Here is a 15,846-nt window from a genome sequence, read left to right as displayed (position 1 = left end):
TTATTTAAGGCAGTTAGGTTGAAAGAACTAATGACTCTGACTTGAAGCTGTAAGATTTAAAATAACAAGGAGGCCAATTAAACTACAAAAATGGTCCCTCTGGAAGCCCCGCCAAGAAAAGTCAGGCCTAGCATTTAGGTCAAATTAATCTCTCCAGGCCTAACCTTGTTGAAAGGTGAAAATTTTTAGTTCCTGTAATTGAAAAATGACTTGTTTTTAAATCAAAAAGAAAAAAAGAAAAGAAAAAGAAAAGTGTGGCTGTAGCAAACACCTAAAACATGAATACATGGTAGAGGGCTTTTTCAAATAAGCTAAACAGCTAAATTCTCACAATGTTCAAATGTGTTCATATCCAGCAAGGCATCAGAGGAAAGAATGTACATTTTGGGATCAGAAGTTCTGAAAGTTAAGTCCAGCTCTGCAACTGAAGCTATCTGCATTGAAGCTGTCTACATGTGTCCACCAGTATTGGGTTAAATCTCTTGGGGCCTTGACTTCCTCAGTTAGTTTCTACTATCACCTAGGAAAAACAAAGCCAAAAATAGCAAACAGCGCAGCTAAGAAAAAGAGAACGGTGCTCCTGGGCCAGGTACTGGCCTCTGGTGGCACCAAGTATTGCAGCACGTTTCCTGATGGTTGGCTTGGTTCTTCTAATGTAAGTCAGTCTCATTGTGATATCTCAATTCTGTTCTGCGTTCTTCCACGTTCCAAAATAAAGATAAGAGTTCTGAAATTTCAGTCCAAGAATGTTCCTGAATTTTAAAAAAAGGGGGGGCTGGGTTTCTTTTCTAGAAAACAAAAGTAAGTAACTTCTGAACATATCAGGAAATGACAATTTCAGGGGAGCACCTTTCCTTGCTTAAAATCCATAGCTAAACTGATATAAACCAAAGTGTGAATTCTGAGTCTGAGCGGATTAAATTGGGTCCAACCCCCTTGGATCATTCCACTTCTAGCGTGCAGGCCCAGTGCCCCTAATTCTGAAAGCCCAGGCCCAAGGAGGGGGTGGTGTCTGTTCTAACCGAGAAAGAAGCAGAGCAGCAGAAAAGAGCTTGGCTCTGGGACCCGGTTGCCCAGATTTCCTCCTGGCTCTCCCACTGGCAGGATACTTGAAAACACTGTGCCTCTGTTTTCTCATCTGTAAAATGGGGACAGTAACAGTAGCACACAAATCTGATCTCTTTGGGCTAATGTGAGGATTACATGAGTTGAGCCATACAAAAGGCTTATAAGATTGTGGGCATGTGGCACAGAGTTGGTAAATGCCAGCGACTGGCACTGAAGCATCGTCTTCCTGAGCTGGCTTCCTGAGCCCCGGCTCAGTGTCGAAACTCCCACTTGTGAATGTCCCTCCCTGGTTGCAGTATGTCGGCTCTTCTAAGCAGTTATGGCAGCGCACCTATAAAAACACTCACTTCTCCTTGAAAATAGTTTTCTAGGTGCTGAGTAGCTAGATACGGAAAACCTTTGAACAACATGGCCTAATCCTTAAGCACTGCAGAGTTTTGGGGATTTGGAAGACTCCTTTTCTGTCTTATCTAAAAATTCCATTCAACCAAGCGATAGTTGTAGGACTCAAACAAAACAATAGAGGTAAAAACAGATCTTTTCATGGGCAACACCATTGGAGACCAGGCTTCGGGGCTGTGGGCTGAATGAGCTTGCTAATGCTTCACCCCCATTTGAGAGACCACCAGCCAGAGGCACCGAAACCTCTAAATCAGCCTGGCCCTCCCACGAACCCACCAAAGGGTCTGCTCCTGTAAAATCTACAGCATAGAAAAGCAGGGCACAGGGTATTCTCCGGACACAGGAAGAGCCCAAAGAGAAAGGTGAGGGAGGAGTTTTAAGTCAGGCACACCACTCCCTGCCCCCACCTCCACCCACCAATCAGACTTCTTCCTGAGACAGGGGAATACGCAAGGGGACAAGACACTCACAGTGCTACTTTGGTGCTATCCCTCTAAATGAAAACGGGAGAAACGTAAGCATCTCACCGCATCGTGTAACCACAATAAAAGGCTACATGTGCCATATCCAGCATGGTGACCACAAGTCACATGTCTTCATTCAAACTTAGGTAAACTAAAATTCAAAATTCAGTTCCTCCGCTGCACCAGGTGCATTTCATGTGCTCAGTTACCACACGGGCAGCTGGGTATGACATCGGGTGGCACAAATACAGAATCTTGGTTCAGCTCAAAAAAATTCTGTTGGACAGCCCTGGAACTTAATGGGAATCTGTCTGGATGTGTGATTCATATTTAAACCAGTGTTAATGATCCACTCCTACAGAACTGATTTTTTGGGACACAGACTTGACTGCTGCTTTTCTGAACTCACGCCCCCCACCAGAGTTTGATAAATGAAGATACCGGGGCACAGAGCACTGGTGGACAGGTGAGGCTCCGCTAACATTCACTCCCAGTACAGCATTCCATGGGGCTCTTATTTTTAACTTTTGGGTTTTTGTTCCGGTTTGTTTGATCCTTATTTTTTTTTTTGGTGCATGTTTACAGTATATACTGATCGCATCCATTGTGAGGAGTGGCTACATGCACATAACACAGCTTAATTCTCTCTACTTCCCCTTTCCTCCCTCTCCCTCTTTCTTCCATGTTCTTGGTCCTCTTTGCATTTGCAAAAGATGTCCCTGTTTCCTGTTAACTATCTTTTCTTTTGTTTCTTAATTTATTTATACTTTGACTTTCTCATGTAAGAGGAATGATGTGTTTGTTTAAGCTTGTGTGGCTAACTTATTTCACTTGACATTATAGTCTCAAGGTGCATCCATTTTTCTACAAACAACTTGAATGTATCCTTCTTTATGACAGAGTAGTACTCCATTGTGTGTAAATACATTTTCTCTGCCCATTCATCCATTGATAGACATTTAGGCCCTTTCAAGACTTAGTTATTATGAACTGTGCTGCTATAAACATGAATGTTTGTATATTTCTGTAATATGATGCCTTTCACTCTTTCAGGAAGATACCTACAAGAGGAATAACCGGGTCAAGTGGAATTTCTATTTTTAGTTTTTTGAGGAATACTAATACTGATTTCTCCAAGGGGCTCTTAAGGTACTTTATTTTTGTGGAAAACCTGAAACAGAAACATGTCCAGCATTGCCCCTGAAACACTCAATTCCAAATAAAACTGTATGACAGTTTTATTTTTAAAACTGTATGACATATTGTCACTTATACTATATTTCCTCTAGCACCATTTAGAATAAAACAGTGGCCAAAGGTATTTGAATATGCCCCCCACAAGAAAGTTAAGTGTATAAATTTAGAAGCACCAAAACTTTCATTGTAATCGTCCTATAATAATTTTCATGTGAGTAGAACTAAAATAAGTTCTCTGTAGCACTTTCTTCTTAAAGAATAAGTTCTGAACATGGGTATGTGATTTTGACTTAATCATGAAGATCTCTTTATCCCATTAATACAGAACACCCGAATTGTGAAAATTTGTATTCAATTTTCTTTTTTTGCTGCCTTCTTTCTTACAAGACTGACATTTATTCATTCAAACAGCATTTACTGAACACCCCCGTGACCCCGCAGGGCACTAAACGTTACAGACCAAGCAAATCAATGTGCGCTTCACCTCCCAGGGTCTTGTGGTTGGGGCTCAGCTCAAATACAGAACCCCAGAGGGTGAGAGCTGCAAGGGAGACCAGGCAGCACCCAGACCGGACACAGAAAGAAACCCAGGCAAAGAAGGCAACGTGTTCGCCGCGGCCACTGAGGGGGCAGTGCCCTAACCCATCTGCCTCTATCCCCTCACCCCCCAAGGCATGTTCTCACAGTGCCACCTCCTAGTGCAGAGTTCTTAATCTGTAAGGAGCTGGAAAGCTTGTTGGATGGGTAATTTAAATTGCTTAAAATGAAAGTAAGTAGCTCACGGGGAACACCTCGCAAACTGTCCTACATACAAGGAGCCCAAGCCATGGTGCAGGAGCATAGACGCTTCTGCTTCAGCTGCCGCAGCCTCTTTCTGCTTATTCTTGGTTCGCAGCTATTTCCCGGAGCACTGAGGTTGCCAGGGAAAGAAGCATTCCTCGCCTGCAGGTGGGACCCCTTTCGAATGCCTGTTCCCGAGTGGCTGGATCTCGCGGGCTGGATCGCGTGGGCTCCTCCCCAGAAATCAGTGAGCAGAGAGCTCAGGACAGAAGGGGCTTTGGAAGTGCATGTGGAAGATTCTTAACTGGTTTTTTGTTCCTGTAAATGAATCTTGGGGCCATCATTTTTTCCCTGTCACAAAATGTCTCAGATTTAATGAAGAGCACTTGATTCACAAAACTACATTCAGCACAAAAATTTCCATAAGTAATCTAATATATATTTGACATAAACTCTATAATCATTTGAATTTTTAGCCTCTGATCTGCATAGCTTTTGTTCCCCTAAATTTAGTTTAAACTACAGTCAGTTGCATACATTTCATTGATCAAACTGAATTTTTATTAAAGAATTTGTAACATCAGTAGCTTGAAAATAGATATTATAGTGCATTTGATATGCAAAGCAGGACTTATTTGTATTTATTAATTTGGCACAATCAATAAACATTTCTGATTATTCAGAATAGAACATAGTTTCTGCAGCTTATGATTTTTCTGATTACTGCAAAATTGATAGTACTAATTACTGTGTTAAGGAATAGTATTCAAAATACTTGAAAATGGCCTTTTTAAGGTGCTCAGAGGCATTTTTAAAACTCTATGTACACGAAATGATTGACACCCTAATTTAAAATTGCATCAGTCTATGTAAAAGGCCCCTAAGGAAATAAAGTGATAATTACCCAGTCTCGTGTGATTTACCATGCTATTGAAAACCTAAGTTCATATGTCTTTCAAAACAGTTTAAAATCGAGACTTTGCACTAAAATACACTACTGTCCCCTTGTGACTTACTCTAGATAAGCATGAATTTGCTAAATTTGCCAGTGTAAATAATACATTGTACCTGATATTTTAATCTGAGATAAATTGTATAAGCAATATCAAATACTCACAGCAACAAATTGGTTATTTTCTAGTTTAATGATGTCTCCCACTTTGACATTCATCCATTTTTCATTCTGCAGTCTGAGAAGAAAGGCAAAATTAAATTTCTTCAAGAATGGGGAAGAGCCAAACATGTAACCAAGGAAATGGATCTATATTCATCATGTGACATCGCACCATACAGAAAGCGGGTAAGATGGCGCTAGGATGTTAAGTTCCTTCCTAACAAAGTTCTTTCCCACAGCAGCCTGAGAACGAAGGCTGAGAGAGTTAAAGGATTTGCCCAACGGGACCCAGTGAGCTAATGACACCTTTGGGTGAAACTCTAAATGCCCGCCTCTCGGATGAGTGGTATTTTTCACTGCCCCACAATGCCAGCTTACGCAATAGCTATGACCTTCCATCAGTTCAGCTACTGATATTCTTTTCAAGTTCTTTATAATAAGGCAGAAATATCCCTGTCACTGTCTCAGGCAAAAACTGAATGAGAAGACAGTTACAAGGTGGGGCAGTGCAGGGTGACAGCTGAAATGCAAGTAAAAGGGGGAAAGTTAAAATTTTGGAGAGAACAAGAACAAGAAAATTTTGGAGAGGGCAAGAAGAGAGACCCCAAAGGACCACAAATGAACCATCCCCAGCACTGCGGCAGGAGGAAGGCTCAGTGGCTCAGAATAGACAATGGCAAAGCGACAGTCCGTTCAGCTCTCTTTGAAGTCCAGAGATATGACGGAGTCCCAGACTCAGAGCCCCAAGTTCAAAGGGGTTTATGATGCAAAGCGATCGTGTCCACTAGATCCACAGGCCCTGTGGAAACGGGCCACCTGCGGCAGGATAATGTGATGTCAGTGGTCCCTTCTGAAACTTCCTGAAATGGAAACCGGCCTCCTTTTCCAAGTTGGAAGCCTTTGTCACGCTTCTTTCTCGGAGATTCCTGCTTAGAAGAGCAGGCGGGGATGGGTGGATTAGAAGGGAAGCCAAGGGTGTGCAGGGCAGGCTCCCCGATATGTTAAGGTGAGCAGGTTAATTTCACTGTGCTGGGTTTTTTTCAAAAATAACCTAATTTACTTTGCTTTATAGCCTGGAAAACAGTTTTAAATATTTATACAACTGTGAAATATGCCTCACACTATCAACCCTGCTGGGTCATTTGGCTTAAACACTCAAAGAATTTTTCTTTAATACAGATCCAAGTACATGTTGTTCTGGAAAATTTTCAATGGCAGCATTTTCATCCCAAGCCAGAATTCAATCACATTTCCAAGCCTTGCTTTTCTGGGCTTTATCTAACTCGATGACAACAGGAGAAGCTAGGAATCCTTGAAACCTCATTTTGTTTATCTTTACAGGTATGGATGTTGTACTGGTTTTTTCTCCTGGGGATCTGTCTCTTTGACCATTGGAGACATTTCTCAGGGGACAATCTATGCAAAATAGGACACGTGGATGGGTGGGGAGGGTGCTGGGTCTTATTTATGGAAATCACACTGCTACTGAAGTCTCTTAAGAAGCTGAGATGATCCCTCCCACTGGGGCGCTATAAGTGTGGGGAGGACGGCACCAGAAACAGCAAGTGATAGTTCCTCGATGATAACGAAGAGCCTTGCACAACCCAACTGCTTCACCAATAACCTACGCCAGGGCCACACAGACACGTGTCAGGCTGTGGGCAGAACCCTAACGGGAAGCAGCACAAGCCTTACAAAGTGAGTCCACAGCAGAAGGCCATCTTACAACTTGACAAAGATGCAGAAATTGGATGAAGGGCAAGAAAAGTACAAAAGAGATTATTTTAGAAAGGGGAAAGTAACCCTCTTCAACATGTAATTCGAGTTATACAGAAAAATGGGTGGAGATATTGATCTGACACAGCCTATGGGACAGGTCTCTGTTAACCCCTTATTTGAATGTATACCTGTGTACAATACAATACACTCAGAACCTGCAGTGATATTTCAGGTTCTACCTCACTAGATGTATATAATTGCAGTCAGCTAGGAACTCAGAGGCGCGTGTAATGAACACTAGACGTCAGCAGTACCTAACCTTACAACACGCGGAAACTAATGCAGCCCTGCAAACGAGCTTCAACCATCTCTATTCTGAAAGCAATCATTTCTCTTGCCCTATCCACTACCACTGACAAGGAAAAACATCAAAGACACCCCAGCAGGATGAGACAGGAAGATTTGCGTTAGAGCTCATCTTCAAAATATTTCTGGGCTTTTCAGATTTTAACTTGTGTAGTGATTGGGCTTCGTCATCAGCTTGAAACAATGAAAACAGACACGCCCTGGTGCCCCATGTGCTGCGCAGATGTTTGGAGGTTCCAGTCTGAAGCAGTCCACACATCAGCCCAGCTCTGCCAGGACACAAGGTGGCCTCCTGGGCTGTGAAAGGCGACACATGGCCCCAAGGACTCAGCACTTTCAAGCTTTGCTTTCACCTTTGTCAGGGAAATTCAGATGAATATTCTACCAGCAAGTTCATTCATTAATTGCGCTGAAATTTCAAGATTTTAAAATGTGACTCAATTTTCAGTATTGTAATAGAATGACTGCATGTTATGCAACAGATATAATCTAGTTAGTGCTTCTTTGAAGCAGATTTTTCAAAACTAGATGGGATAATAAGATAGCTTTACCTTAGTGAATCCACAAGCCAGTTGGTAAAGAAGCCAAAATTCAAGAAAAAATTTCATAACATGGACCTTCCAGAGGCACCATAAAGCATGTGGACTCAAACTGCCATGGAATGACAAACTGTCTCAATTCAGCCACTGACATATGCATCTACTCTTCAGAACCTCAGAGTCTGAGACCCAAGGAAAAGAGGAATGGTCACAACTAACCTTAATGATTGCTGAGGAATCCATCTGAACCTGCTTTGTCCTGGTGAGGCAGGGGCAGTACGAGCTCTGGGCCTAGAGGAAAACCTCCTAGAGATAAGGCAAGGCTAGAGTTGGGCTCATACCTGTAATCCCAGCACTCAGGAGGCTGAGACAGGAAGATCACTGCAAGTTGGAGGTCAGTCTATAGAATGCATTCAAGGCCAGTCTAAATTACATAGTGAGACCTTGTCTCAGAAAGAGACAGACAGACAGAGAGAGAGAGAGGGACAGAGAGACAGAGAGCAGAAAGAGAGACAGACACCAGGGGAGAGAGACTGATAGATTGATAGATTGGTTGACTGATTGATTGATTGATTGGTTGAGAATTCAAGTCCAGGAGTGGGCTAGCATCTATGGTCTACATCTTGGACAGTGGCTCTAGAGGTTGCCTTGAACAAGATGCCACACCCAAGGATAGATGGGGGGACATTCAGCAGGCTCCTCAAGACTCCTGTCATCCTTCCCATACTCCATTGCTCCTGACTTCCTGTTAGCAACACAAATTCCTGAAAAAGGATTTCCTGAAAAGCCACAGCACAAGTATTAGAGCCCTGGAGACCAAACAAGGTGCGACTGCCTCCTGCTCGGCATGCAGCCCCCCCACACAAAGCTCAGCATCCTCTTTAATCTCAGCCACATGTCAGCGCTGAGAATGATGGAAGCCCTCTTGGCCCAGACAGCACCTTTGGTTCTCTACTGCTTCCTCAGCACTTAGCATAATGCCCAGCTCACAGTAGCTGCTCAATAAATATTTATTGAATAATAGATAAATCAAGAAACATATAATACATTCTTTCTGAAAACATTTGCTAATTAATAGCATTTTCCTAATTTCCTAGCAAGAGTTATAGCAGACAACACTTATTCAGTGCATACTGCTTCCCAGGGACTGGACTAATCCTTTCAGGTATAGAGTTGCAAATAAAAAATAAATAATGCTCCACTGAATTTGTATTTCAGAGAAACAAGAACTTATTTCAGTATAGGAGTGCCCCATGCAACACTTAAGATGCACTTATACTAAAAGATAATTATTGTTTATCGGTTATTTGAATATAACTGGAGTCTCATATTTAAATTTGGTATATCTAACAACACTGTACGTGTATCTTATCTCACAATGATCCTATGAGATAGGTACTGTTTCCACCCTCATTTTACAGATTAGAACCCTGAGTTTCTGGGAAATTTATGCTATTTTGCAATATCCATAAAAAAGTCAATGTCCACCCAGTTAGATATAGATATTCTACTTTAAAGAACTGGTTATACATGTGTTTAAACATGCACATACGAGGATGTTTATTGCAGCATTGGTGATAACAATCCATTGGACACCACTAAAAGGAAACCACTTAACATTAGATAGCTATACCAGGGAACACATTCATTCGTGGTTCACCTACTGGGTGGACTATAATGCAGCCACAAAAAAGAACAAGATGGTACCGATATGAAATGTGTTCTAAATGATACTTTTAGGTGAAAAAGAACCACAGAAGAACATTACATATGCACAGCAAGATTCATTCTTGAAACATGAGTGTATACGACTACACATAGACACGACTTTCCATGCATGGAAAATTTCCTGAGAGACACACAAGAAACCGTTGAGTGGCTGTAGTTAGAGAAAGGAAATGCAGTGGGCACTGAGAGGGAAGAGGCTTCGCTTCCACTGCAGACTCTTCTGTGCTGTTTGATTTTTCTGTATTATACAATAGGCCTTTTAAAGGCCAACTTGGGAGAGAAATAAAGAAATGAAAGCTTTTCCTTTAGGTCACATGTGAATGGCAGGACTGGGACTGGAACCCACGTCTGTCTGCCTACAAAGCCCATGTTCCCAATAAATCTATATTTATTGTTCTTCTTGCTTTATTTCTATGGTAATTGTCTGCTGCTGTTTCGAAAGAGAACAGCCCCTAAGGAGCATGAGAGGTTTGATGGTGGCCACAGTACACGCTTGCAGACTTTAAAGCCAGCCGGGCCAAAGACAGCTCGCAGCCAGACCCCGACATGAACGCCCTGGAGAGCAGCTTTCTGGTTCTCTTCAGGCCCGGCACTGTCAGAGCTGCGCCTGGGAAAAACCTACAGCTCGGCCCCCACCCCTCCTGACAGGCTGGTGAGTGGATCTCAGGACACGGAGGAGGAACATGATGCAGTGCGCTGAGCCAGCATCGCATGGGGGGCCATGGGTGAGCTGTGAAAGATGCGCTCGCTGATCTTGCCAAGGAGAGAGGATGGGCAAGGGAGAGAGCAGAAATATCCTTCCTACAGCACACGTAGGTTGCCATGACAATTTGCTGAGGAGAAGTAACCGATCTTATGGATGTCCTGCCTAAGTTATAGAAATCCACATAAATCCTACTGTGTATTATTCAGATGCAGAAATGCACGTGCTTTAGCATCCTTCTTTGGAAAGTGAAGCCATCAGTTCACTTACTTTTACCTGCGTGGTAAGCCTGCCGTGAGGTGCAGGGAACCTTCTCCCTGCTCGGTCTCATAGCCCCCGGATCTTCTATAGATCCACAGTAGGAATCCACTCAGAGGCCACTAGTAGATGCTGAGAGCACAAGGAATTCAAGAAAATGATCTCAAAGGAGGACTTTGAAATCTGTGATGACACAGAATGCTAGAGGAAATGACAGAGAACATGGAGCAGTGTAAGGCTCCGAGGTGGCAGATGAGGGGGGGTCTGTGTGGGAGACGCAGGCTGAGGCGATCTTGGGATTAACACCTGGGGGGAGGAGGAGGAGAAGCACAGCAGGGCAGCAGACGGAATCAGGTTTTTGCTACCGTCACAACAAAGGTCCCAGCCACCAAGCTCTGGGGAGCCCTGGAGCCGGAGGAGGCCTCCGATGGCCGTGGGAAGGCCCACCCTGCACACCTGACCCCTTTCAGTCAGCGGGTACAGGATGACCCCACGAAGGAGGGGTGCCCCTGAGAGAGACGCTCTCCTCAGCTAAGGGCAATGCCCAGAAAATGATGACAGCTGGAGGCTGCACATGGCAGCGTTCCTGGTGGCCAGGGACACTCAGCGGACACGGGCGGCACAGCGCAGTGCCTGCCTCCAGCAGACAGCTCACGGCTCAGTTCTGCTCCTAAAGCTCTTTCACCTTCTCTAGTCCCATTGTCACTGTCCTGAGCAGCCGCCGTGGATCTCCGTGCCTCCCCGAGCCTGGCCCAACTTCACAACCTTGAGGGGGAAATCAGCACGCTCCTGGGTCTTCATTCATCCCCCTTGCCAACAAAAAATAATGCTAATAAACATATCTCTAATATCAGTCCATTGAAAATACCCTACAGACAACCACCGGATGCCCAAAGAGCACATCATTAGGGGTAATATCTGTAGAAAACAACCGCTTTTCCTGAAATATTCGTTCATATGAAGAACAAACTTTGAGGAGAAAATTAGAAGCAATCACCTTGGCTTAGGTAACCAACCCTTCTTATCATCTAAGTGGCAACACCTTTCATTTGAGATATCAGAGAATTTTCTCTTAGCCAGTTCAATAGTGAGTAATTCTTCTCTTTTTTGGGGAAAAAAAAAAACAAAAAAAACAAAAAACATGCTCCCTCCCAAGAAGAGATAGTCCCCAAAGGAAGAGAAGAAACTATGAACGCCTCAGTTCCAGGATAAAAGTGGTCTTGTTTCCCAATGACTATTGTGATACCCTCAGCCAATTTTCCTTCGGAGGGGCAGATTAACGGAACAAAATATCTGTTGAAGCAGAAAAAAAATGTTCAGTGCTTACAGGGCCAATACAGGGGCCAGGCCAACACGGACAGTGCAGAAGTATTTCTGGATGTCACTTGGATCTCTCACTCTAACTTTTCTGGAAATAGCATTCTTGATTTTGCAGCCCAGTACAACTATGGTTACCCCAGGAAGGTGATGAGTTTAGGTACTTGCTAGATTGGCAGTCATAGGAAGTCCTAAAAACTTTCTAACAAAATTTTAAAATTTCACTTTAAGGTGCAATATTTATCATCCTAAGCTCCTCAGAAGCAGGACAGCAAGTAGGTCGAATTCTTCCTTAGTGGAGCAGCCACTGGCATGTGACGTATACCTGCCCCTAAGGAGCCACAGACCACTCTTTATTTTTTTCACTTTTTATTTTCATTAGCACATGTGTGCAGTGTATAATGATTACATTCTTTGCAGGGAGCCAGTGCACACACAGGACACACCTTGATTCATTTTTCATCCCAGTCTCTTGGGTCCCTCATTTGCATAAGCTCTGTCTCTGTATTTCCTAGTATCTTTTCTTTTGTTCCTTATTTTATTTTGGGTTTTTCTTATATGCATGCCATGCTGAGCTAGATAAGACCTACAAATGGAATTAGAGACAGACTATGGTAAAGAACCTATAGATAGTGGGAAAGTATAAATCTCGCTCTCAAAGTTAAAACACAATTAAATCATCTCTGTCTTCTGATACCTGGAGCATATAAATATTCTCCCAGTCAACAATGAAGAACACCTGTGCTCCAAGAAAATGACCTCAATGTTAAATTATTTGCCATATAACTGTCATCAAAAGCCCAGTGAGGAAATTTATAGGCCAGAGAGATTGTCTAATAAAGGATATATTAACTTTCATTCCTCAAGATATTCCAAGCTTTGTCCCCATATACGGTGAGCTCATCAGAAAACTATATGCCTGGACTTTATTACACTGATCCCTTTAGATTTGTCTTCTCTGAATCATGACTTAATACCATGCCAACAGACTTCAATCAGGATTTATTCATGGTCATGAGTAAAATTTCTCCGTTTTCTGAGGTTTCAACCATTATGTCATTCCTGGTCCTCTCGGCACCAGGATAAATCTTATTGCTCGCAATTGCTACAATACTTCCTTCCACTGGACCATCAGTTTTGTATCCTCAGCACCTTCATGATGACGAGAAACAAAGTTCAAGGGAATGTCTTAAATTTATGAAAACAAACCTGACTGGACTGTTTGAGCACACACTTCACAATTTTATAGTAAGACTCTGTTTCGAGGATGACATTGTAAAGACGATCTTGGTACTTGCAGAAATAAAATTTGGTTCAAAATGAACCAGACACTGGGCTTGAATTTTTTTTAAATGATTACTCTCTTAAAGAAGAGAATTTAGAAAGAGTCCATGTTGTAGAATCCGAAAACATACACTGGAGTTCAAGCTTCACCATCAACCGTAAGACTTTGGTCAGGAATTTGACCAAAATTGAAATTCCCCACTGTGACCTATAAGAATTAGCCGTGTCAGCCCCTCGGGGTGTCTCTATTTGTTACCCTGGGGGAAGTTAAATGGCATAAACCCACTGGACATTTAAACACTTCCCTATCATGACATGTGTGATTTTTAGGTGAGATAAATTTATAAAAGCATTTTGTAAACTATAAAATACTATACACCTGTAAGGTACCAAGACTTTTTTTTTTACTATTTATGAAGACCTTGTTATAAGGACAGTGCATTCTGGTTTTTATTTGAAGTCTTCCAAAGAGCTATTCGTGCTCACTACCTGCATGTCCTGGCTACACACACTTTTCTCCAAACACGATTTTGTCTACACTCAATGCAACCCTAACTTTCCTAGTTAGAGCTGCTCATCTTCGTGATAAATCCAATGATTGGTCCCCAGTCCTCACTCTATCTGACACGGTCACTTGTTCTCTCTTCTTCAAATACTCTGCTTTAAATACAGAACCATATATTCAGATTGTTGTCATTTTATTTCTTTAATCACTGTGCTATGGTTTGGAAGTACCCACCAAAGGCTTATGTGTTAAAGCCCTGGTCACCAACTGGTGGTATCACTGGGATGTGGGGAATCTTATTGTTGTTGTTGTTGTTGTTTGTTTGTTTGTTTTTTGTTTTTCTTCCAGTACCAGGAATCAAACTCACAACCTTGCACTTGCCAGGCGGGTGCTTTGCCGCTGAGCTAAATCCCCAGCCCCAATGTGGGGAATCTTAAGGGCTGGGGCCTGGTACACAGAAGTGTGGTATTTGGGGCTGTGCCCTGGAAGGAGACACTAGGACTTCAGTGAGCAGCCTTGTCCACCATGAACTCTTGCCTTGATGTTCTGCTTAACTAGAGGCCCCGAAGCAACAGAGCCAAATGACCATAGACTGCAACCCCTGGAACCATGAGTCAAAATGGACTTCTCCTCTTTTTAAGTTGATTTTCTCAGGTATTTTGTCACAGTGGCAGAAAGTTGATAAAACAGCCTCCTTCTCAAACCTTAGTCAGCCCTTCCTCTTTTCCAATCTTCCAATATTAGAATGCCACATTAAATTAGGGGTGCAAGACACATTTCCCAAATGCATTTTTGAGTGGAACAGCTGTTTACACAGTCACTGGTACCATGTACTTAGCACAGCTTCACACGACTACTCTACCAGGAGAGCCCTAAGAAAGGGTAGCAGAGGGACGCACCAAGCTGGCGGAGTGGTGAGCGGCAGAGAAATAGCCTGAGTGTTGCCATCCAGACACTGGAATATAGCAATGTGAGGAAGACAAGAAGGAGGGAAGTGGATCCCCTGGACCAGGAAGGATCTGAAGCATGGATTGAAACCCATGGAGAGAGTGAAGAGAGAAACTTCAGTGAAGAGAAAGGAAGTAGCCAATAGCCTCTTCTCCTGAGATGGGACTCACTGTGAGAAAGGAGCAATTCAAACCTGCGGACGTATAGTGACTGCTGGTGACCCCAGAGGCCTCCACAGAGAGACACAGCAGTGGACATGAAGGACTGTACTAGCTGGCAGTGAGTGCTGAGGGCTCAGTTGTCCCTCAAGAGAGAGACTGGCCTGGAGCCACCTTGGAGAGAGGCTGAGCTCAGAACTCAGAGCAACTGCCAGCTCCATCTGGAGGCTCCCAGCTGGCCTCAGATCCACAGAAGGTGTGCAGACAGCTACAAGGTGAATGAGTCTGGTCTCAGCTAGAAGGTGCAGGCTCACTAAGATTACCCACTACCCTGCCAAAAAGCTACTGCTATTTTTATCTGAGTGTGAATGTGGCTTCTAGCCTCTTTGTGGTTGTTATTCTGTGCTGTTCTTTTCATCTCTTCCTGCTCTCTTTCCTTCCAGCCTCCTGCACCAGTTTCCCAAGGTCAACCTGATTCCCCTTTGCCCTCCAGCCTTACTTCTAATCTCTTCCTCTTCTTTTACCTCTTTATTTTTTCCCTAATCCCTTTTAAATTTTAATTCCTGAAGGTGAAATTGACATATTAAGGATATATGCTGCATGTAATTTTCTGATCTTTCTTCTCCATAATATAACCACAAAGTGAGTTCATACAGCTGAAGGTGACAAATTAATGGTTACCTCAGTTTGTCGTTTGCTAGGCTGTGATTGTTGGTACTGTTGTAACAGAAAGTGACATAATTGTTTTAAACAGCTATTCTTCTGGTATTCCAAGACGAAATTGACAAAGGGTCATAGAAGATACTATGACACAGAGCCAAAGAACCTCCAACTTCTCGCAAAAGAAGAGCAGGCTAGCCAAAAGCTCATATGAGGGAGAAAGTTATAAAGTGCAGAGGAGAAATTAAAGCATTGGAGACTAAGGAAAAAATATAAATAATCAGTGAATTGAAGAGTTCGTTCTTTGAAAGATTAAGTAAAATTGACAAACCCTCATCCAGCCTATCAAAACAAGGAAAGAAAAGACTCAAATCCATACAATTAGGAATGAAAAGGGTGAAATGACAATGAACCCTGCAGAAATCCAAAAGATCATCTACACCTACTCTGAAAACATGTATTTTAATAAAATGGAAAATGCAGAAGAAATGGACAGATTCCTAGATACATATGAATTACCAAAGCTGAATCGAGAAGATATAAAAATCCTTGGTGGCACACACCTGTAATCCCAGCACTCAGTAGGCTAAAGCAGGAAGATCAATGTGAGTTCAAGACCAGCCTGGGCTACAAAGT

At 42.9% G+C, this 15,846-nt stretch overlaps 1 protein-coding gene across 10 annotated transcripts in view; it reads right to left on the bottom strand.

Moving 5' to 3' along the window:
* The window catches only part of Atp8b4 (ATPase, class I, type 8B, member 4), a 235,200-nt gene that overhangs the window by 124,333 nt on the left and 95,021 nt on the right, over positions 1 to 15,846 (bottom strand). For all 10 annotated transcript variants that reach the window (XM_013510347.1, XM_013510349.1, XM_013510351.1 and 7 more), the window contains one exon: positions 5,029 to 5,101. In XM_013510347.1, coding sequence (XP_013365801.1) covers positions 5,029 to 5,101 — 73 coding nt within the window. The remainder of the gene's footprint in view (positions 1 to 5,028; positions 5,102 to 15,846) is intronic.

This window comes from Chinchilla lanigera, unplaced genomic scaffold (assembly GCF_000276665.1).
Source record: "Chinchilla lanigera isolate Chin_1 unplaced genomic scaffold, ChiLan1.0 scaffold00008, whole genome shotgun sequence".
Lineage (NCBI taxonomy): Eukaryota > Metazoa > Chordata > Mammalia > Rodentia > Chinchillidae > Chinchilla > Chinchilla lanigera.
The sequence above is the reverse complement of the archived record's forward strand: the minus strand, read 5'-3'. Positions and strand labels throughout refer to the sequence as shown.